The 20,457-nt window shown below is 56.4% G+C and overlaps 1 protein-coding gene across 2 annotated transcripts in view; it reads left to right on the forward strand.

The window, feature by feature from the left end:
* Nucleotides 1-17,798, forward strand: part of ACSF3 (acyl-CoA synthetase family member 3) — a 31,367-nt gene extending 13,569 nt beyond the window's left edge. The window contains exons 7-10 of one of the 2 annotated variants that reach the window (XM_026719755.2): nt 5,572-5,698; nt 16,289-16,423; nt 16,828-16,939; nt 17,088-17,798. In XM_026719755.2, coding sequence (XP_026575540.1) covers nt 5,572-5,698; nt 16,289-16,423; nt 16,828-16,939; nt 17,088-17,208 — 495 coding nt within the window. In that variant the 3' untranslated portion in view covers nt 17,209-17,798. The remainder of the gene's footprint in view (nt 1-5,571; nt 5,699-16,288; nt 16,424-16,827; nt 16,940-17,087) is intronic. The other variant, XM_087940306.1, reaches the window with a different exon arrangement.
* Nucleotides 17,799-20,457: the final 2,659 nt, after the last annotated feature.

A 20,457-nucleotide genomic window follows, 5' to 3' on the forward strand; every position in this document is an offset into this window, starting at 1 on the left:
TATATTATCTCAACCCCTGTTAAAATACAGTCTGCCTCCAAAAGTAATGATTGGTTATGCTCTGAACTATTTAGCCTTTGTTTCCAAAGCTCCTCAGTGCAATTTACAAGATCCAACCTGCAGCTGGAAGGTGGGAGGTCAGGTAGCAAAGGAACACCTGTGTCTAGCACCCCCTCCCCAGTGTCCTAGGCTGGTGCTCCCAGAAATGGTCTGTGCCAGGAGGGCTCACCCTAAAAGTGAGGTCAAGGCGGCGGTAGCGAGAAGGCTTCCAGGTCTTCTCCAGGGGTCCTTATCCTGAGCTCACTTGCAGGGCACCCAGCAGGCGCCCCTCTTGCTGGCTACAGCCGGGCGGAGTTCCTGGGAAGACCCTGGACTCACCCCTCCCATGGACGCCTGTCCCTCGCCCAAGGGTTGCAGCTTCCTTCCGACCTCCAGCCTGTCCCGGGGGGGGGGGACCGAGGAAAACTCTTCCCCCCCCCTCCCCGCTCAGCTGGGAAGCCTTAGTGAAAGGAGGGCCCAGCCCTGGCCCTCTCCTCTGGCTTCGCTCACAGAGACGCACATTTCATAGGCTGCAGCTTCCCAGCTGGCAGGATCTGCCATTCCTGGAGCATCTCAACTATCATCTATTTTGTTTGCCCATTTTGAACCCACCCCCCCCTCAAGGGGAAGTGAAAATGCCCCCAAGTTTGCAGAGAGAAACTCTCAGCCAGACAGGCAGCCGCTCTCGATAGATAAAGCTGGTAGTCCCGGATGCTCTCTGAGCTTGGTTGCTTGCTGGCGGGCATTTTGTCACGCGGCTGACAGCATCCTCAGTGCTGCTGTCGAAGGGTTTACCTGGTCAGGTAATGAAAGGTTTGCAAGCGAACAACCAGCTCAGAGAGTATCAAGGACTCCACGGTTCAGTCTTGAGTTGCATATATTATTATCATCTCCTCCTCCTCCTCCTCCTCCTCCTCCTCCTCCTCCTCCTCCCCCCCCTTTCTTTGAGACACAACTTGCTACTGCCAGCCTAAGCTAGCAACACCAGAATTGAATTGATCTGGCCTAAGATAAATTTCCATTCAGCCATTTCAGAAATCATGAAGGTATAGCAAAATCATGTTGGCTTTCTTTGAGGTTCTCCTCTGAGGCTTTGTTGGTACCACCCTACTGCCTCCAGAAGGCCTGGTCGGAGGTTGTGAGCAGCTTAACTATTTTAAAATGTGGAATGTCACTGCAGGTGGCAACGTTGGCTGCTTTGGCCTGGTCAAGGAAATGCTAAGAGACCCAGACCTGATTAGACAGGGGGAGGGAGGGAGGGAGGAAGGAAGGAAGGAAGGAAGGAAGGAAGGAAGGAAGGAAGGAAGGAAGGAAGGAAGGAAGGCTGGCTGAATGGACATGAGTGTTCCGGTCTCTCTGCTTCAAGAAAGTCCTGGGAAAATCGATCGGCTCTTTCAAACTGAATAGTGGTTCAAGTGTAACCTCCAGAATTTCTGAACGGTTTCTATCCCTCCAGCCACAGGTGAATGTTGAGGTGGTTTCTTTTTGTAAACTGCGTACTTGTCATCTTCCCTAACAAGGAGAAATATTTATTTGGGGATTCTTCCCGTGTTTTGGGGAAAAGATGGTTTAGTCGTAAGAACTGATTTCTCGTGCATCCCCCCTGTAAACAGGCAACGTAGGTTTGCAGAGATTTGCAATCTGAGTCCCATTTTTGAAACCTGCCGTCCTTCCCTTGTGCGCTTCTCCTTTCATTTCAAAATGTGAAGCCTTCCAAAATGAAAAGTGAGCTGATTGTATTATTCCCAGCCTCCTTTATGAAAAGTCGCCATTGCAACGCCAGATGCGAAATGTGGCTTTTGCAGATTACAGCCTGGGCTGGGCGGGGGTGACTTTTGCCCTTCTCCTCCTCCTCCTCCTCCTCCTCCTCTTGCTCCTTCTCCTCGTAGTCTCCCCAAGGAGCCCCAAATTGGCCTCCTCTCGAGTTGTGGGGGGGAGGAAGGGGGTGCAGATGCCGCTTCCCAGTCGCCTTCTGCAGTCCTGCTGCAGGACACACAGCTTGGAGCAGAGATAATGCCGCTCGCTTGGAAAGGGAGCTGAGGGGGGAATTTTTAATTACGAGAGGGTCTGTGGGACCAGGTTGCCTAGGAGATGGGCCGTGTGCTGCTGAGCACTTCACTCCCAGCAATAGACAGCGATTAAAAAGTTTATTGCTACCTGATGCCTGGTTGCTGATGTTTGCCGGCACGAGGGGCTCTTTGCTGTCACGGAAAAACGGCTGCAACAGGCAGCGGGCGATTACCTGGACAGAAAGGATGGCGTGTTTGGGGAGAGGAAAGGAAAGGGGAGAAAATGGATCTGGGGTTTGGGGGAGGGGGACGGGCGGGGACACAAGGACGACTTCCTGGAAAGGCTTTCTGGATTTCTTAGATTGGCCCGTGAAAATCTGACTTGAAGGAGAGCTGGTTGATTGTCTCCTGTGGTCAAGGCAGGCCAAGCCACCTGGCCTGGGCAGGAGGCGGGCAGGAGAGCTGGCCAAGAAGAGCCACAAACCGCCTTCTCAAAAGCCCATTTCTGCCCCCCCCCCCCTTAAGAGACAGCTGAATCTTGCAGGCGTCAGCCCTCCCAGAGGAGCAGCTTAAGGAACTCAGTAGGCTGAGCGAAAAGGGATAATGAAAAAACAAAACAGGAAAGCAGGTAGAAGGAACAGAAACAGGACGTCCTGCACAAGAGCTCGCCCAGAATCCTCCCCAATTCTTTGTGGCAGGTGGGACTTCTCCTCAGAAGGGCCCCTCTCCACCTGACCGTTGACCGCCTGCCTTCTCCAAGAGGCTGACCTTTCATACACACACACACACACACACACCGGTGTGAGTGGCCATGGCTGCATCTTGTGTGCTGAATGCCTTACCTTGACACCCCCCCATCTTTGCACGGATGAGCATTTCAGCAGCCTTTGGACTTTGGGGGGGCAGGAGATAAAATCCTTTGTCTCGCTATGGATGAACTGTACGCAAGCAGGGCTGAGTCTCTCTCTCTCTCTCTCTCTCTCTCTCTCTGCTTAATCTTAAAACTGATAGTAAGCTGATAGTATGAAAGGGGGCGGGGGGGTTGCTGGTGGGTGTGGATAGACTCTAACTCAGAGAATGGGGTGTGACCAATGTCCTCTGGCAGGGTAAGCCGGGGGGGGGGCACCAATTAAGAACCCCCGACTGTCTGTGGTTTTTCCCGCCTCTCTCTGATTAAAAATTGTCTATTCAGATTTCTGATTTTTGTTCGGAAGATGGATTAATAAAACAACTCCATTTATGCAGACAGAAAGAGCAGAAGTGATGGGGTGCTTTTCCCCCTGCTTAAATTCCCCCCCAAATCTCTTCTCTGCCAAGAGGAAACTTCCTAGTATTCCTTAAGTATCTTGATTCAGGTAATTATTGAATTGCAAATATAAACCAGCAGCGCAAACCCTTTGCATTTTTAACCAGGGCCAGGCGGCAGGGATGGTGGTCGTGGGGGGGAAACGCCTCTGTGGAAGCGCGTCTTGAAAAATTAAATTTTATGGCTCTTCCTTTGTGCTGGTGATGGTGGAGGGAACAGCTGCGGTGTTTACAACGAGCTCCCTCCGGCCAGATTAACCTTCCTACGCGGGGCTTCCTTTAGGCGGAGCATGTGGACGGCCCCCAAAACCGTCCAGGCTTCCCTGAAGCACAGGGCCACCTGAACGGGGGGGGGACACAGCCCCTCACGTAGCCCCGTGGATCTTAGGGGGAGCCCTTCGCTTGCTCCCCCGCCCCCCACATCAGGGTCAGGCTGCTGCCCTTGATAAACACCCCCTTAAACTGGGAGGAGGAAGCCTCCAGCTCAGAGGCCTCCAAACTTGGCACCTTTAAGACTGGTGGACTTCAACTCCCAGTTATGCTGGCTGGAGAATTCTGGGAGTTGAAGTCCACCAGTCTTAAAGGTGCCAAGTTTGGGGACCCCTGCTCTGGTTCATCCCTCAGTTTCATCTGGGAGGAGCTTTTCTAACAGCCATTCTAAGCGTCGTTGGTTTTTTTAAAGAAAAATTGGGGCGGTTTTATGCTGTTTCAGTTCTGGTTCTAATGGTTAAAACACCCGGAGGCCTGTTTATGGGATGGGTGGCCGTGTGCATTTATTAAATCAACGATTGATTGCTGGGTTGGGGAACGGGGTCGTGGGTCTTGGCTGAGGACGTAGCCCTTACACAGGGGGCAGGGTGGGGGCTGAATTTTAGCCCTCCGTGATTCTTGGGAATGATGAGAAATTACCCGTAAAAGAACGCTTGAGCCACCGGGCCTTGGGGGGGGAGGTTGTGTCAGGAGGGGCTGGCTCTCCCCTCCCTCTGTAGCCCCCCAAGACTGCCTGCTAATAGAGAGGTAAAAATAATGGAAGCATTGAAAATGCCCATTTTATAATCAGCTGGATTTCTCCCTTCGGAGAATTCATTATAACCTTTTTTTATTTCCACGCACGGCAAGTGTAATCTTATCTAGTGCACCGGCTGGCCTAGCTAGCTCAACTTGCCGGATCTGTTTTGCACCAGAAAGCTATCAAAGGGCAGCCTTCCAGGGCACGAGCCGTGCCTTGGTGTTAAAGTTGCTCAAACGCATTAAAGCAGCTAAAATGTGCATTAAAATATGGCATTTGGAGAATGGGATATCTATGCAATTAGCCATCTGATGCTTTCAGCAGCTGCTTGTAAGTTAGATCCGGTGCATCAACGAAAGGGCACCTTGGAGATTTGGAAGAAGGAGAGCAGGCAAGACGGCTGCAGAGCCAGCCCTGGCTGGAAAAAAAGGGTGCAGGCTTCAGACTTAGGGAACAGCCCCGGGTGCCGGTTTGCCGTTGCCCCCAAATATCAGCTCTCCCACCCCGTCCCTGTGCGTGCAAAGTATCCAAGGGAGCGCAGCTACAAGGGGACGAAAGCCTCTTACAATAACATCCCGGTTATCTCTTCTCTCCCTGCCTGTGTGTTTTACTGATTGCAAGGCAGCAATGTGGCCTTGAACCCTTAGAAGGGGGTGGCGGTGGCTGCTGTCGGGGGGGCTGTTCTCCAGATAGGCTGGGGAAGCACCGAGCTTGTGCCAGCACTCCAGCAGAGGCACCGAGGTCATCCGGCTTCTTCATGGATGCAGGATGGAGCAGAAGCGCTCTTCCCACCTACCTGGCTGCACCTTTTCAGGCCTGCTGGGGCCCTTGGCCCGGATTTTCAGCAGGAGGTGGGGAAGAGCCCGGTTACCTGGCTCAGCCTCTTCCTTGGTGGAAAGCAGTTGGAATTAAGCTCTGAGGGGCAAAACCGGAGCCTGACCCTCGCTGTCATGCTGAGAACCGGGCCCGAGAAGTCCAGATCTGCCCAGAGTCTCTCTCTCTCTCTCTCTCTCTCTCTCTGGCCAAACAGGTGCCCCTTTCCCCTTGGTTCTTCCAGGCCCCATCACCGAAGGCAGATATCTGGAAAGCTGCCTATCTTGGCAGGCCAGAGGCGTCTCCAGGGTTGCTATGCGTCCAGGACCATTACTGGGGTGTGGGATTCCAGGACCCCTGGGGCTGACTGGGCAGGTGACTGTTCTGTTTCCACAGGTGACTCCGGGCTTCGATGCCAAAGAAGGGGAGCTCTTTGTGAAAGGACCCACGGTGTTCCGGGAATATTGGAACAGACCTGTGGAGACCCAGGACGCCTTTACTTCCGATGGCTGGTTCAAGACAGGTAACTTTGCTGGGGAGAAGGATCTCAGGTTCCGGGTCTAGTTAAACACAAAGCGTTTGTGAACCTCGCCAGGTTGAAGGTGTGTGGACTTCCTCTCCCAGAATTCCCCAGGCAGCTTCTGGGAGGTGAAGCCCACACATCTTCAAGGGGCCACGGTTGAGATGCGCTGAGTTCAAAGGGTATGGAAGCCCCCCTCTCTGTCTGTCTGATCCCCCACCTGAGGCATTACTCAATTGGACTGACCCAGGTATTTATAGGGCTGCTGAGGGCCAAAGAAGCAGCAGCCCCACATGTCGGTTTGTGGCTCAAGGTGGCGGAAGTAGGCTGGATTTGCAGTTGGCCGCAACTCAGGAACAGCGCGGAGCTGCTGCTTGCAGTTCTGATAAATGGTTGTGTGGCTGGTAGTATGCAAATAACACTTGACCCCTTTTAACCAGCGGAGTGTTTCAGTGATTCTGTCACAACAGCCTGATTCCTACTCATTGTTCACTTAAGGCAGGAGCCCCACCGAGTGCCTCGTTTGCTCCAGTTCCGGCCACCAGGCGGTAATGCGCTCAGAAGGTTGAGTCCCTAGAAGGAGGCCTCTGGGGTGCAGCCATTTATGCCCCGGTGTCCTTCTCACCGCACGGAAGACTCCGGGGTCGCCCAAGGAGCCTGGATCCAGCGCATTTCGGGGCAGAGAAAGAGGAGGTGCTTTGCACCACCTTGGCCAAGCGTGAAAGCTGCTGCCGTACTTCAGCAACGGGGACTTAGCTCAGGGGCCCCTAACCACCGGGCTGTGGCCCTGTTTGAAATGGGGCTGCGCGAGTGACAGGCGAGAGCGCAGGGGCTAAGCGCCACTTGCGTAAACAGATGGAGGGGTGCATGCGCACGCCACTCACAGCTGCCCCCCCCCGCCCCCCACCCCCCGGCGCTGGGCTGCCAAGCTAGAAAGGTTGGGGACGGCTGACTTCAGCTGCCTGGCTTTACGAAACAGGAAGCCCAGTTGTGAAAGGGGGGGTGGGGGCTCCCAGTGCTTCAAGTTACGACCGTGAGAATGGGTCTCTTGGCACCTGCTGCTGGGCTTGGAGGGCCGGCTCTGCTCCTCCGGGGCTTCTGAAGGGCCACAGTGGGAAAGCAGAGCAGGCCTTGCTTCAGAATAACCGGGTTGGAAGGGACCTCGGAGGTCTTCTAGACCAACCCCCTTGCTCAAGCAGGAGACCCTCTGCCTCTCCAGCCACAGCTTCCGGGGGAAAGTCATTCCACAGATGAATCATCCCCCCCCCCACCCCCCCCCAACTGCTTTTGTGCCTTCAGCCCCACGTGGGAAAAGAGTCCAGGGCCCCTGGGATGGCACACGACCTGCTGGCCTCCAGCCGTTGACCCCGACTTCCTCTTTGCCTTCCTCCCAACCACGGAGGGGCTGCTGGAATTAACGGGGAGGGTCGCAGTGTCCTCCCTTTGTTCGGGCCGGGCGTCATTAATCGTGCGAGTGGCGGCGGCGCTTGGGTGCCTGATGGATTCTGTTCCTGCCCGTCAGCCGGCCTGGGTGGAGAGGGAATTCCTCTCGGTGCGGCCTCTGCCGGAACGGCCCCAGCTGGCCCAAGGCGCTCACGCAGCAGCGCTTAACGTTCCCGGTTCGGATTGGCCTCCGCGATAGATAACCGCCCGATGGGTCTTCCCATCCATCCGCCCCAGGGGATCAGGACTCTGATCAGAGGGTGTGCGGGAATGCGCCGAAATCCTCAATGGCCACCTGCTGTTTCGCCTCCGCCCCACTTAAGCTGGCCTGCAGTTGGTCTCTCTGGCGACTTTTCACTTGTATTTACTCATTTTGATCTTATCGTTAGTGGTACTAATAACTTCAAAATAGCTGCAGCTGAGCAGGTTTTGCTGAAGTGCAAGTGAGGGTGGCCGGCGACTCCGATTTACAGCTGGGTTGTTGTTTTTTTAATGTATTTTTTTCAGCGTTGATCCTCCTGATAAATATTTCAGATGCAAAGGAATAGCATGCATTAATTATTATAAAGAGATGTCTTTAGGAGAGAATGATTTTGAAATTCCGTTTAATTTCATTGTAACGTGGCACCAACAGGAAAGGAGTATGTGTGTTTAATTGGCTCTCGGGGGTGAGGCCTGGAAGATGGCATGCCTTTGTCACAGACCATTAGTGATACAGGCTGCATAATGAGAAACTACAATCAGCTCACAGCTGCTGGCTCCTAAGGGAGAGAAGGATATTAAATGGAAATCAGCATAAATTAAACTTAACCCTTTCGCTTTCACTTCTGAGTTAGGAGTGGGGCGGGGAGGGGACGGAAAAGGGCCCCTCCTCTAAATGGAGGGAAGGGAGAGAACCGGCGTTTTGAGCGCTCTCCTCATTACCACCCGCAACATTTTTTCTTCCTCTGGGGTTGTTGGGTTTTTTGCTTTTGGGGGGGGGGGATCCCCTGAAAAATTAGTCAAAGAGCTGTCCTTCGCAAGTGGTGCCTTCCCTTGACCTAAGAGGGAAATGCCAATCAGAGGCTACACCGTTGGGCCTCCTCTGCTGCCCATGGACCCCCTGGGTCTTTCTCTGCCCCCTCCTCCTCCCCATCCCCGTCCGTCTCTGAGACCAGGCCATTTCCGCAAGATGCAGGGCTGCCAGGCTGTCCGGTCTCACGGGGCAGGGCAGTTGGTCTCCGCTGTCCAGAAACTCAGCCCACATTCGATGACCACAGAAGCTTCAGTGACTCAAGCGAGCTCGATATGCTGCCTATTGCAAAGGAGAAAGTAAGAAGAAACATGCACTGGAAGATATAATCAACATGAGGTGGATGGACCAGCCTTCGCCTCCCACTCAGGCGTGGGTGTTTGGACCTTCTTTTTTCAGCCTTCAGCATCCAAGTGTGACCTTGGAATCTGAGTGAGTCCCACTTTGCCAGCTTCCAGCCCTACACAGATCTGCATTGCAATCCCCAACGCAGCCTCCAGATGGCAGAAAGGAAACGGAGGGAATTCTGACTTGTCCCTACCATCTAGTGGCCCCTGGGAGCTCTACCGATTGAGTAAGGCCGCTCCTAGGCTCAGTCGGGGCTATACCAGCCAGCCTTTCTTTTTCTCACTTAAAAAACAAAACGAAAAATTCTTGAGTGAGGTTCTCTAGAGAATGTTGTACTGGCCGTGTGTGGTCAGGTGTCTCAGGGAAATTCCTGCTCCTGAATGTATTTTTAGGAGCAGCAGCCCAATGATGCTACACTAAGTCAGTTTCAGAGGCTGCCTCCGAATGAGTTAATTACCCGCCCGGCATTCCTGAAGAATGCAAACGATCGGAGCCTCGGCAAGGGCCTGTCTTGAGGGAGCTCTGCTGGGGCTGCAGAAAACAACCTCAGGTGTGTGTGTGTCCCCGTGCCCCAGCCGTCGAATGAGGGTGGGGTGGGGGGGTCATGGCACCCCTGTACCCAGATTGGTCGGACGGGAGCGTTTGCAAGGGGAGAAACCAAACTGCTTTGCATCTGCAAGAAGAGCCGCTCCAAGAGAGCCCAGGGGGGTCTGGGGTGCTTCTGCCCTCTTAGGCCAGCCTCGGACCTTAAATTACTGTAAAATGAGGGCATCGGCACGATCTGGTGATGCACCAGCAGGAATCCCCCGCAGGCATTCAGGACAGATAGTCCCGGGTTGCTCAGGCAAGTGAGCCAAGTTACAAACAGCCACTCTTGTGGGTAGCTAAAGGGCGGCTGCTAAGAAACAGTGCAGGAAACGGCCGCCTCCCGTCCCTCTTTAGAGGAACCGGCATTGGTGGCTTTGGGGTTCTTCCAGGACTGGCGGGTGGTGGGTGTGACTGATTCAGCCCGGGGGAGCGTCCCCCAGCCATCCCTGTGACTTGCCTGCCCAGCAAAGGGTTTCTCAGCAGGGAAACGCTGGCTAAGTGGCCGGAGAAGCAAGGTGACAGCGCTACATTTCCCCCGTGGAAAGGCCGGCGCCGTTCCCGCTGCTAACTCGTCCAGGAGCAGAACCTGGGAGTGTTTTGAGAGATTTATTTTCAATTACAGGTTGAAGCAGAGGCATGAAATAGTCCCGGCTCTGAAAGTGGCGCATAAATCCTCGGAGCAAATCCATGTATATCAGCTCCATATAATAAGATTTTATTGATTGCTATATTGTACCTGTCAGAATAAAACTCCCCCAATGCCTGCGTCGGGGCTGGGAAGATCAAAGGCTCCTTTGGCAACAGAATCTGATTCGGGAATCAATGCACTTTGATTAATATGTCATTAAGAAAGTCGAGTTATTTAACTTGCTTGACGGGGGCTTTAAACGGCTCCTCTCTTCCCCAACGCAGCAGAGCGCGAGGGCTGCCGGCGTCGCCCTTTGGAGAGAGCAGCCAAGTCCTGCTTCTTAGCCTTCGGATCCCGTTGCTTTCAGAAGCCCTAAGCTCCCCAGAGGCCGGAAGGCGCAGCCACTCAGGGAGCCTGCAGTTGCCTTCCAGCATGTGTGCGGTGTGGGAGGTGCACCGATTGAAAAGTCTCCAGGGACCGTGCCAGCCGTAAAGCGGACTTTCCAGCAGGAGGCTGAGAAGCCGCTCGGTGCTTCTTTAACGGGGGCTTCTCCTGGGTCCCTGGAGGGTCATCCCCTCTCCGTGAGGCTCAAGAGCTGCGGCGCCACTTAAAAAGCACGTCAGGAGAACCGCCAGCACTCCCAGGGCCCTGGAAAGGGGGCAGCATTCAGCCTCCCACTAGGGGAAGTCCGAGAAGGGAATCAGGCCAGGCAAATTGAAATAACTGGCAGTCCGGGGGGGCTCGGGGGGGGCTCCGGAGGTTCCCTGCCTGGGGGGAAGAGGCCACAACTGCCTGAAGGCTGCCTCAGCTTTTCCCCGGGGGGCTTGGGGGCCCAGGATCCCCTCCGCGAAAGGCCCGGGTGGGCCTGTTGAATCCATGTGGACTTGGGGCGCCCCGGGCACATCCCTCCCGCTGACTTTGTTGCGGACGCCCGATGGGACTTGCGGCCTCTTCTTCTTAGCTTAGCGAGGCTCCCTTTGCCAGTCCCGGCCTGCCCTTGGATGCCAGCCGCCGCACAGGGTTACGCAGACGGATCGGCGTGGTGCCCTCGCCGAGAGTTGGCAGCAGCTTTCCCTGGCACCTTCCCCGTCTCGGGAGCGGAGCAGGTGTTTCCCACTTTGAGGCGGGCATTTGTTTCCCTTTGTGGGTGTTCACACCTGAGAGGGAAATGGCTCCTGCCTGTTCAGAGCCAGTTATAAATAGAAACGGGTCTCATTAAAATCCTAGCATGCATTTTTTCCCCCTTGTTTGTTTACAGCCTCTCTCCCAGCTGTAAATTTGATTAATACTATTTTTGTTCTTTAAAATTATTGCTTAATGAAGTTCTCCTGCCACTTGCTAGCAGGGCGAGTCCAATCCAAGAGAGGCGTCATCCTAGCAGAGGCCTTGGGAACAGCGGGATTTGCCTGGGCAGAAGTCCTCCGCCCTGCGGGTCAGGGTGGCCCCAAAGGCAGCTGGTCTCCCTCGGTTTTTACCCTTTGAAAATCTTCCCCTTCCCGTCCAAGAAGCTCCTTTAGTCTGCAGAAGGTTTGTCCAAGGGGAGAAAACGGCCAAGGAAGACCAGCCGCGTCTTGGGACATCAGATCTGTCTCTTCCTACCTTCCATTTTGTTGTCCCGCCTTGAATGCGCACACCAGACGCCCCCACGGGGGTCTGAGACGAGCCTCTGGTCAGCCGCAGAGCTCCTCTCTTTTATGGGTGGGTGGGTGGGTGTGAGAGAGAAAACGGGGTGAGGCTGGTGGGGAAGGCCAGTGGCAGGGAGTCCCTTGCAGCCCCCTTCCTCCCAGCTTCCTTTCCACCCACCCATCCGTCCCCCAGGAAGGGAGGCCTTGGCTTCTCAGACGCCAGCCGAGACCTCGAAGCCCGCTTCCCCTTTCATTCCACGGCCTGGTTTGCCCAGGGAGCTGGTGAAGCCGCGTTCCCCCTTTGAAGCAGCTGGGTCTCCAAGCCTCCTGATTCCCTCTTCCTCCCCTTGTGTAATCCTGGCCAGATAATGACCTCCGGGGTGGGGGTGGGGGGTGGCCTCTGCTCTCCAGAAGACCCTCCCTGGGGGGCCTCTTGACTCCCAGCGAGGGAGCAGGAGGGGAAAGAGGGGAGGCGGGCAGCCCCCTTGCCTAGAGACCCTCCCCCAGACGAGCCTCCCCACTGCGGCGGCCACTGCCAAAGCCCCCAGACCTCCTCCTGTTGCCGCCTGCCTGGATTATTTGATCATCATCTTCCGAAGGTTCCCAAGAAGGTGCCCCCTCCTGGGAAAGCGGGGGGCGGGCGGGGGCTGTGGCAGGCTTTTGCCTGGCGTGTCATTGATCCCAGAGCTGTTCTCCGAAGGGAGTAGAGGCGCGGCGCAGTGAAGGAGAGGAGGGGGCCTCTGGGTGTGTGTGTGTGTGTGTGTGTGTGTGTGTGTGTGTGTGTGTGTGTGTTAACTCCAGCATCTTGGTTATTCCAATTACTTACAGCCAGGATTTGGCTTCTCAAGCTGCCGAGAGGCACAGCGGGCCCTTTTCCCTGCCATTCCCTTTTCGCCATCTGCAGCACTGGCTATAAATACTTAAATGCTAGTGGGGGGGGGGGGAGAGAGTCCCCATTTTTAATGACCCTCCCCTCACTTCTCTGCGCTCTTGCGCTCTCTGGGGCTCTTCCGAGGCGGGGAGGGGCTCTGGGTGGCCACAGACCCCCCTGGCCAGAGGCCTGAGCCTGCAGCAGCCCAGGTGGCTTCAGGTGGGTCCCCCACTTACTCCTGGGAGAGGAGAGCAGTTGGGACAAGCTGTTGGTTCTTCCCTCAGGCCAGCAGCCTGCAGCAAGAAGGCCCTTTGATCCTTCAGGATGAGGTGGGCTGCCCCTTTTCCCCCAGCTGGGTCGCCTGGAAATACTTCTGCGGGGGGGGGGGGTCTCCGCACCTTTGCCTCCCTCCCTCCTTCCCGCTTTCTTTCGCTTTCAAGGCTGGAGAGTTTTGGCCACAGCACCGCGGCTTCCTCGCCATCTTGGCTTTTGTGGTCCCATGGGGGGCCCGGACATTGTGGCCCGCTTGCTTGTCCAGGCTCTGTTGTGGGATGTTGTCACCCCAACAGCTCACCTGAGGTTATACCTAAATGTCAGGGCAGGTGAGCGAACCCAACGGAGGATATGAATATTAGTCCGGGGCTGGTGGTGGTGGTGGGAATCTCGGTTGCCTCCCACTCCACCACCCTCCCCTCCTCTTTAAAAATACTGTGTATTAAAAATACACAGAGGTGTCCAACCTTGGCTCATTTAATACCTGTGGACCTCAACCCCCATGGCTGTGTGGGGAACTCCGGCAGTTCGAGTCCACAGGCCTTAAAGTGGCCCCGGTTGGGTTTTCCTGATCTCGACTGAGTTCGGGCTTCAGTTCCGGGGTCTGCCAGGGGCTCCTGCTTATTCACCCCACTCTTGCCCCCTTTCGTGTCTCCTCGTTGTTGCCAAGACTTGGGGCTGCCTCCCCTTCCTCTGAGACAGCCACCCCTCCCAAGGGGGGGCCGGGCTGGCTCCATCCCTTCCTCAGCGAGGAAGACCCCTTTTGTTCGCCGCTAAGCTGACTTACTGTCAGAATCGGCTGCCGTTGAGTCTTTTCTATGTGCCTTAATGACGTCATTATTTTATCCGTACTTTACGGTTAGCCATTTTGAGCTCTGTAATTAGTGGGAATGCTGGATTTCCATGTAATAAGCGAGAGTCGGCCTCCCTTTTGCGAGACCCTTTGGGGGAGCGTCTCCCCAGAGCACCCCTCCATCTGCTCCCCCTCCCTGCTCTCAGCCGACACCCCCCCCGCCCCCGCCTGGTCCACCGGACGGAGCCATGACTCCGGCCCTCTGCTCTTCTCCACCTGGCCCCTCCCCCGGCCTCGGAAGAGCCGGGGGTAAAGGGAGTGGCCAGGGGGGCTGCAGAGCCAAGGAGGGGAAGGAGCCCCTGGATCTTGGAGGAAGATTTAAATCGGAGGTCCCCAAACTTGGCAACTTTAAGACTGGTGGACTTCAACTGGCTGGGGAATTCTGGGAGTTGAAGTCCACAGGCCTTAAAGTTGCCAAGTTTGGGGACCCCTGATTTAGAGCAACTGGGGGAAATAGTGGATCCTAAAAGGTCTATTTAGTATTTTTAAAAAATCCTGATGAATTAATTGATGAACAAGGTCTAGTCTTTTGGCCTGAGACTCCCCATCACTTGCCGGGGTCTGGAATTTGGAAAAGGGAGCAGAGCTACGGGCGTGAGGTTTCTTCCCTGGTGGGAGCCTTTAGGCTTCTCTCTCCTGTCCCTCTTCCTCTCCACGCGTTCGTCAATTTTACTGCATTCGGATCCCACCTCTCACCCTCCCCAAGAGAGACGGATCCTCCAGCCCCGTTCTTGGCAACGGCAGGAAAAAGTCCCTGCTGCTTTTTGGCATGTTTTGGGGACGTGGTTGACCAACGTCTCCTTCTTCCCGGGAGAGAAAAGAAATCGCTGGTCCCAGAGTCGCCCGGCTGGTTTTTGTATCTGTTGCAAGACTGGCACTTGCAGCCCTCTGGCTTTGCTCCAGCGCTCCTAACCACTAGGCCAACTGGCCCTGAAAGGCGAAAACTTGGCTTTTCACCTCGGCGTTTGTAATCCAAGTGTGGGGAGCCAAGACAGAAGGTTCTCGTGGGGGGGAGCGGGATGGGGGGGCCAGGAAGGGAGTCTTTGCCTCCTTTAACCCAAGAAATGAGGGGCCTCCCAAGCACGTTGGCTAAACTGGAGCCTCTCCCGAATGACGACGGAGCTCAGGCGGAGGCGCTCGGCCTCTTCTCTGCAAGGTCTGGTGGTTAGGCAGGTCTCTGGCTGAGGCCAAAACCTTTTGGGCAGGGAGGTCACCCAGGTTTGTACCCCGTGGCATCCTCTTGCGGGTCCGGAGATGCCGTGAGACTGGTGGGTGGTAGGAACAGCCCTACCCTGCAACCTTTGGTGACCCACAAGGGCTCTGGGGCGCCTGGAACAGGGGGGTCTGGACGAGATGAACTCCCCTCTGGCGGAACCTGCCCCTCCCCCACCGGCTCCTTGACCTTAGCGAGCAACCGAACCTCCCTTTCCTTGAGACCATTCTCTGCCCCGGTCCCCCGGGTGTGTTATAAACACATTCCCCAGTCCATCCAGTGTGCTGTATCAATCTTGTTTAATAGACTGGAAAGCTTAATGCGCGATGGCGGGTCATGGGGAGCATTGGGGGTGATAGATTACGCCTTCTCGGAGTCGAGCACCGTTGATGTATAATGAAATATTTATGATTTATTCCAGCTAATAAACTGGAATGAAGTCTGTGATCTATGCGAGCAGATGGGGAGCTCTCGGTGCAGTTCTCCTGTGGGGAGGTTGCTGTCCATAACACATCACCAACCTCAGCTCCACCTTTCGCCCGACTGCGGTGGGGACAGCCCTTCCCCCCACCCCTCATTAATCTCCTCCCCTCTAATTGTTTACCATCCTTCCCCACCCCCCATCTTCGCCCCTCCGGCGCCTCTTTTCCACCCGTGAAAATCTCCCTTTGGAGAGAGAGCCGTTTATCCGGCAGCCTTCGCTCGGTGGGGTTTGGGGAACCCGGCCAGCGGATGGCAGGGATAATTTCCTGGGTCAGGTTTGGCAGGAAAAAGATCCGAAAAATACTTCCTCCTGGAGGTCCAAGGAGACTGAGCGATGCCCTCTTCCGTGCCCGTTGTTGGTCACCCAGGAAAGGTTGGATTAAAGGGGTCCACGTGCTCCTTGGCTCCCACTTGATGCCACAGAGGTTTTTAAGGGTGTGTTCTGCACCCGCTAAGTAGCACCCTTGGCCAGATCCACCAGCTGCTCCCTGCCAGCTCTTTGTCTTTCCCCAATCCTTGCCCATCCCTCCCATGGTGCCCCAAGGGTTGCTGCAGCTATGGCTTGCTTCAGGGAGGAGCTTCCGTGCCAGAACCTCCCTCTCTGGGGGTGAGAGGAATAGATCCGCCAGGGAAAACGCCCTTGTCCAAGGAAGGAGAGGTCCTGGTGTTTGAAGGCCACCGATGGTCCTTCAAACCGGGGAGAGGGTCCAGCCTCCATCTCAGCAGGAGCCCACCAAGGATGGTGCTTGGGAGGGGAGAGCGATTTTGTGGCTGGTGGAGGGGTGGGTGAAGCGGCTCACTGCCCTGGCCTCCTCGTGGCCTCCTCGGCCCCTCAAGCGATGGGCACTCCAATTCCCCTTTCCCCGAAGGGCAGCAGCTCTGTGGATTGCCCTCCATCGTTCCGTGTGACCCGCCATACCTGCAGGGAAGTGCCTTAGTTGGGATTGAAGCCCCTCCCTCTGATTACACCCAAGCCCCCCCCCCCAACCCATCCAAAGAGCCAAGGTCTCAAGAGCCAAGCGGGCTGGGCTGGAGGGGGACGGAAGTGTGCCCAAAGGAGGAGGGGGCAGCCGAGGCAGAGGCTGCCCTTTGAAGGTGGCACCGAAAGCCCTTCGGGGGGCCCCGTAGTTGGCGTTAGTGCCAGATCGAGGCCAGCTGGGAGGGCCTCTCAGCTCTGGCACCCTGGTTCTGTTCCTGGGCCCCATCCCCAGAAGCTGTGCCCATCACACACCCACCCCGCTCTCTCCTTTCCCCAGGGGACACCGCTGTGTATCAGGAAGGCAGCTACTGGATCAGGGGACGCACCTCGGTGGACATCATCAAGAGTGGAGGTTACAAGATCAGCGCCCTGGAAGTGGAGCGCCACCTGCTGGCCCACCCCAGCATTGCAGGTGCTGTCACGTTTTGGGGCTGATTAATGGACGGCTAATTATGTAGGTGGCATTTTACCAAGAAGCTGCAAAATCTGTTTTTTTCTTTCTTTCTGCCGGGCCCATTCTCCCAGGCAGAAGGGTGAAGTGATCTCTTTCAAATGCCACGAAGGAGCTACTTTAAAAGACTGTAAAATTAAACAAAGACTGGACAGATGCATAAAAGTGCCTGAACGAGTTAGGGCCAATGACATCAGCTCCAGCCCTCTGCCCGCCCCGCCCCCCGCCCCGGTTCCTAAGATTAGCTGAGTCAACTGATTGACTGACAGGGTCCGTCTTCGCTTGCGAGTCCAGGGTGGCTGGTAGGCAAGAGGGACTCCGGTCCTTTCCCCAACGCCCTTGTCCTCCCTTCTCCTCTCCCGCAGATGTTGCCGTGATCGGTGCCCCGGACCTTGTCTGGGGTCAGAAGGTCAGCGCAGTGGTGGAACTCCGCAAGAGCCAGGAATTGTCTCTCCAGACCCTCAAGAAATGGGCCAGGTAAGTTGATGCACCAGAGGCCGAAGGCAGGGACGCCCTTGTTCTTCCTGAGCCCCCCGCCTCTTCTTCCCCTTGAGGCGGCACCGGAGGGAGGAGGGGGGAGTTGTCTGCAGCCTCTTCGCTAACTGAGGGGCCCTCCTGTGCCCAGGGAGACCATGCCCTCTTACACCATCCCTTCTGAGCTGCTCCTGGTGGAGGAAATTCCCCGCAACCAGATGGGCAAGGTGGATAAGAAGCAGCTGCTCAAACAATTCTACAGCACCTTGTGAAAGCCTCTGCCTCGGCCCGATGGAGCGCGGGTCTCTGTGGCCGAAGAGCAGGACTGGACGCCCTTCCTTCAAAGCCGGACCCTGATCCTTGGGGGTTGACTTGCCTTTAGCTCGTCACCCGGAAGACCGAACAGGGCCTGGGCTCATTAGCGGCAGAGGAGGCCTTGCTCCGCTGCTCCGCTCCTCCTGCGCTGGCCTACCAGGAACACGAGGTCTGCTGGCGGATGGGGAAGAGGCCCTGGCGTGGCCTGTGGCCCTGCGGGAGGCGGACAGAAGCCACGGCCTCCCTTGGCTCAGCCAGAGTGCAGGAAGGCCACGAACACAGCACAGGTGCCTCCTCCCTCCTGATGCCCCTCCCAAAGATGGGGAAACGTGGGCCCGAAACCTCCCCTCCCCTCTGAGGAAGGGGGAGTCCCTCCCCCAAGCGCGCCTGCGGAGCCAAGGAATCCAACGCGGGATTGTGCGTGTCGGGAAGGCAAGCCGCTCAAAACGGAAGTCACGTCCATTCAGGTCACCTCCCCCCCTTTTCCACGCTCCTCCTGCGCAGCTCCGGCTTTTTAAAAATCCACATTAAATTAATATTCTCATTTCTGTCCCTGAATGTATTTCTCACTAAGCTGCCAGGGTCCCTCAGCAAGACCCTCCCTCCCCGGCTAGCTGAGGACGTTGGCGGGTCCTTTTCCAGCTGCTGCTTCCCTGGCCGAGGACCCCGCCCCAAAGGCCTCGCAGAGCAGCAGGGGAGCCCCCCCCCCCCAGGGGCTTGGGCTCCACCGTTTCTCACTTGGCATCAACCGCTGTGGCCCCTGGCCCTGTGTGTGTGCGTGTGTGTGTCTGTCTGTCTGGGCCCTTAGGGGACGCTGCTGCTTTTGCGCATTCATTCTGTGTCCTGGGGGGGGTGTTTCTCCACGACTTTTCTCCCCCCATTTCTGTTCTTCTTTCCCTCATTCTCTTTTTCCGAAGAATTTCCCCCCACCCACCACCCACCCAACTGCACGGGACCTGCTCAATTTTTATGGTGCTGTAAAAGGGGCCTTCATTAGAGGAATGTAATCTCAGCCCAGGGACGGCTAATAACCCTCCTCCGTAAATTGCCAGTCGCGGTCTGTCCTCTTGCACGCTTCAGCACAGCCTCCTCCTCCTCCTGGGTGGCTCCAGACTGTGGAGGGGAGGAAGCGGTTCTTTGGGAGGAAGAAATAAAGGCCGACCGACCTTCCGTAACAACACAGGGGCATCGCTTCTCTCTCTCTCTCCCTCTCTCTCTCCCTCCTTACCTCCTGTCTAGACCTTGGCCTTCCTCCGAGAGAAACCTTGGATCCTGGGACTTTCCCAGCCAGCCATGGGTGGCTGGATGCCCTCTTGGGACCTGTGCTGGCCAGGGTGACGGGGTGTCCCAGGAGAAGGGGTCTGGGGTGCGTCTGGTGGGGATGCAGCTCCCTTTGGGGTGGGGTGGGGTGGATCTTCTGGGAGACTTCAGGCCAGGGAAGGCTGAAGGTGACCATCATCTCGCCTGCAGCCCAGAGCTAAGCTGGGAAGCCTCTGGCCTCTTCTGTCGGCTTCTGCCTTGGCCGTTGGGTCAGCCAGACTTAATGGAGGCTGCTGTTGCTATCCCTTTTCCCAGTCGAGCCCCTTCACCTGCCTAGACCTTTTGCTTGGGCAGGTGACAGTCTGCCACCCGCCCCTCAAAGCTTCTTTGGTTGCATGGGGTTCTGGAGGAGGCCCCCTTGGCCCTGTCAGCCTCCACACCCGTGCAAGAGAGGCAGGGTGAGTTCACAAGACATTTCAACATAACTGGACTCCCCCTCCTTGGTCCTGCACCCTTCCTCCACCCCAGGCCCCACAGGTGTCCTGGAGGCAGGCAAGGAACAGTGGGAGTTGGAGTCCGGTGCCTCTGGGGGACATCCTGGCGCTTACCTGTGAAAATGAGAGGACACTCAACGTCTCTCCTCCCCACAAGTCATCCCTGGGGTGGGGAGATGGCAGGAAGAAGGCTGGCCAGCTGTGCCCCCCCGCCCTGCCCCCCAGGGGGAAGGATGAAGGCATCCCCTTTGTTAAAACATCAGCGCACAGTGAATTTCTTCACTTACCGTATAGATCAATATCAAATTATCATGTCTCACATTCATAACTCTTGAGCAAGCCACGATGGGGGGAGGCAAGGTCGCGGGGGAATAAATAGCAGCCGTAGCTCTCCCCGATCCATCACTCCCGACAGGCCCCGGCTCCTCTGCACCCGGCCACTGACAAGATCATTAATAAAGCCCCACCAGGGCCGATCGATGGGCTTGATGGATGAGCGCAGGTAGCAAAGACAGGGAAACAGCTGCCTGTCACGCCTGGCTGAGGAAGGGGAGCCAGTGGGGGGGGGGGACTCAGCCAGCTCCCCGGGGGCCATTCAGGGCCAGGCGGGAAGGTTTGACTTTGGCCTTGGAGCCCTGCCTGACTGGTCCCTCGAGAGCCAGGCCCAGTCCCAGCGTAGGCCTGGGTGCCCTTCGCCCGGGGGCCAAGCAGCTGGCAGAAAGGGGGAGACGTAGGCACCCCGTTTCCCCCTGCAACTCACTGGGGCTGCCCCCCACCCCACCCACCCCGCAGAGGGAAGCTGTGTTTTCCAACTCGGTCTTGACCGGGATGTCCTCCATGGGGGTGAGAGATACCCGAGATACCTGGGTACTTGATATCCAGGCCTATCTCAGATACACCAGGACGTGATCAAGCATCTGCCCAGAGGTCCAAGGGGGTCTTGGCCAGCCGTGACCCAAGTAGGGCTGAGCCACGCGGGTGGACGTTAAATCCAGCCTCCCGTGCGTTTTAAGCCCTACGGGGACTGATTGGCTTGGGCAAAGCGTGTGACACAAATATAGCTGTGATGTTGTGTTTACCCAGATAGGAGGCTGGTGTGTTGTGAAGCCACCGCTGAGAGTGAACACATTAGCTAATGTCTGCAACCTGGGAAGCCACTTTCCTGCCTACAAATCCACCCTCCGCCTTACTCAACATTCCCCCCACCCCAACGGGTGCGAGCAGCTTGGGAGGGGGCTTGTGGGCTGCTCTGGCCGTTAGATTTTGGACCTTCCTTCCTGGCATTTAGCCTGGGGGGCGGTGGGGGGGGGGGCTCTCTCGGCTTTTCTGTTCCCATTTGCACCCCTTTGACACAGACACAAACACCCCTCAAGATCCCCCAGGGAAGAACAGCCGGGATCGAAAGCGGGGCTGCAAAGTTGCAGGAAATTCCCGCTGCTTTTCCGGCTGCTT

The sequence above is a fragment of the Pseudonaja textilis genome, chromosome 11 (genome assembly GCF_049901715.1).
Source record: "Pseudonaja textilis isolate UNSWEBS1 chromosome 11, rPseTex1.2, whole genome shotgun sequence".
Classification (NCBI taxonomy): Eukaryota; Metazoa; Chordata; class Lepidosauria; order Squamata; family Elapidae; genus Pseudonaja; species Pseudonaja textilis.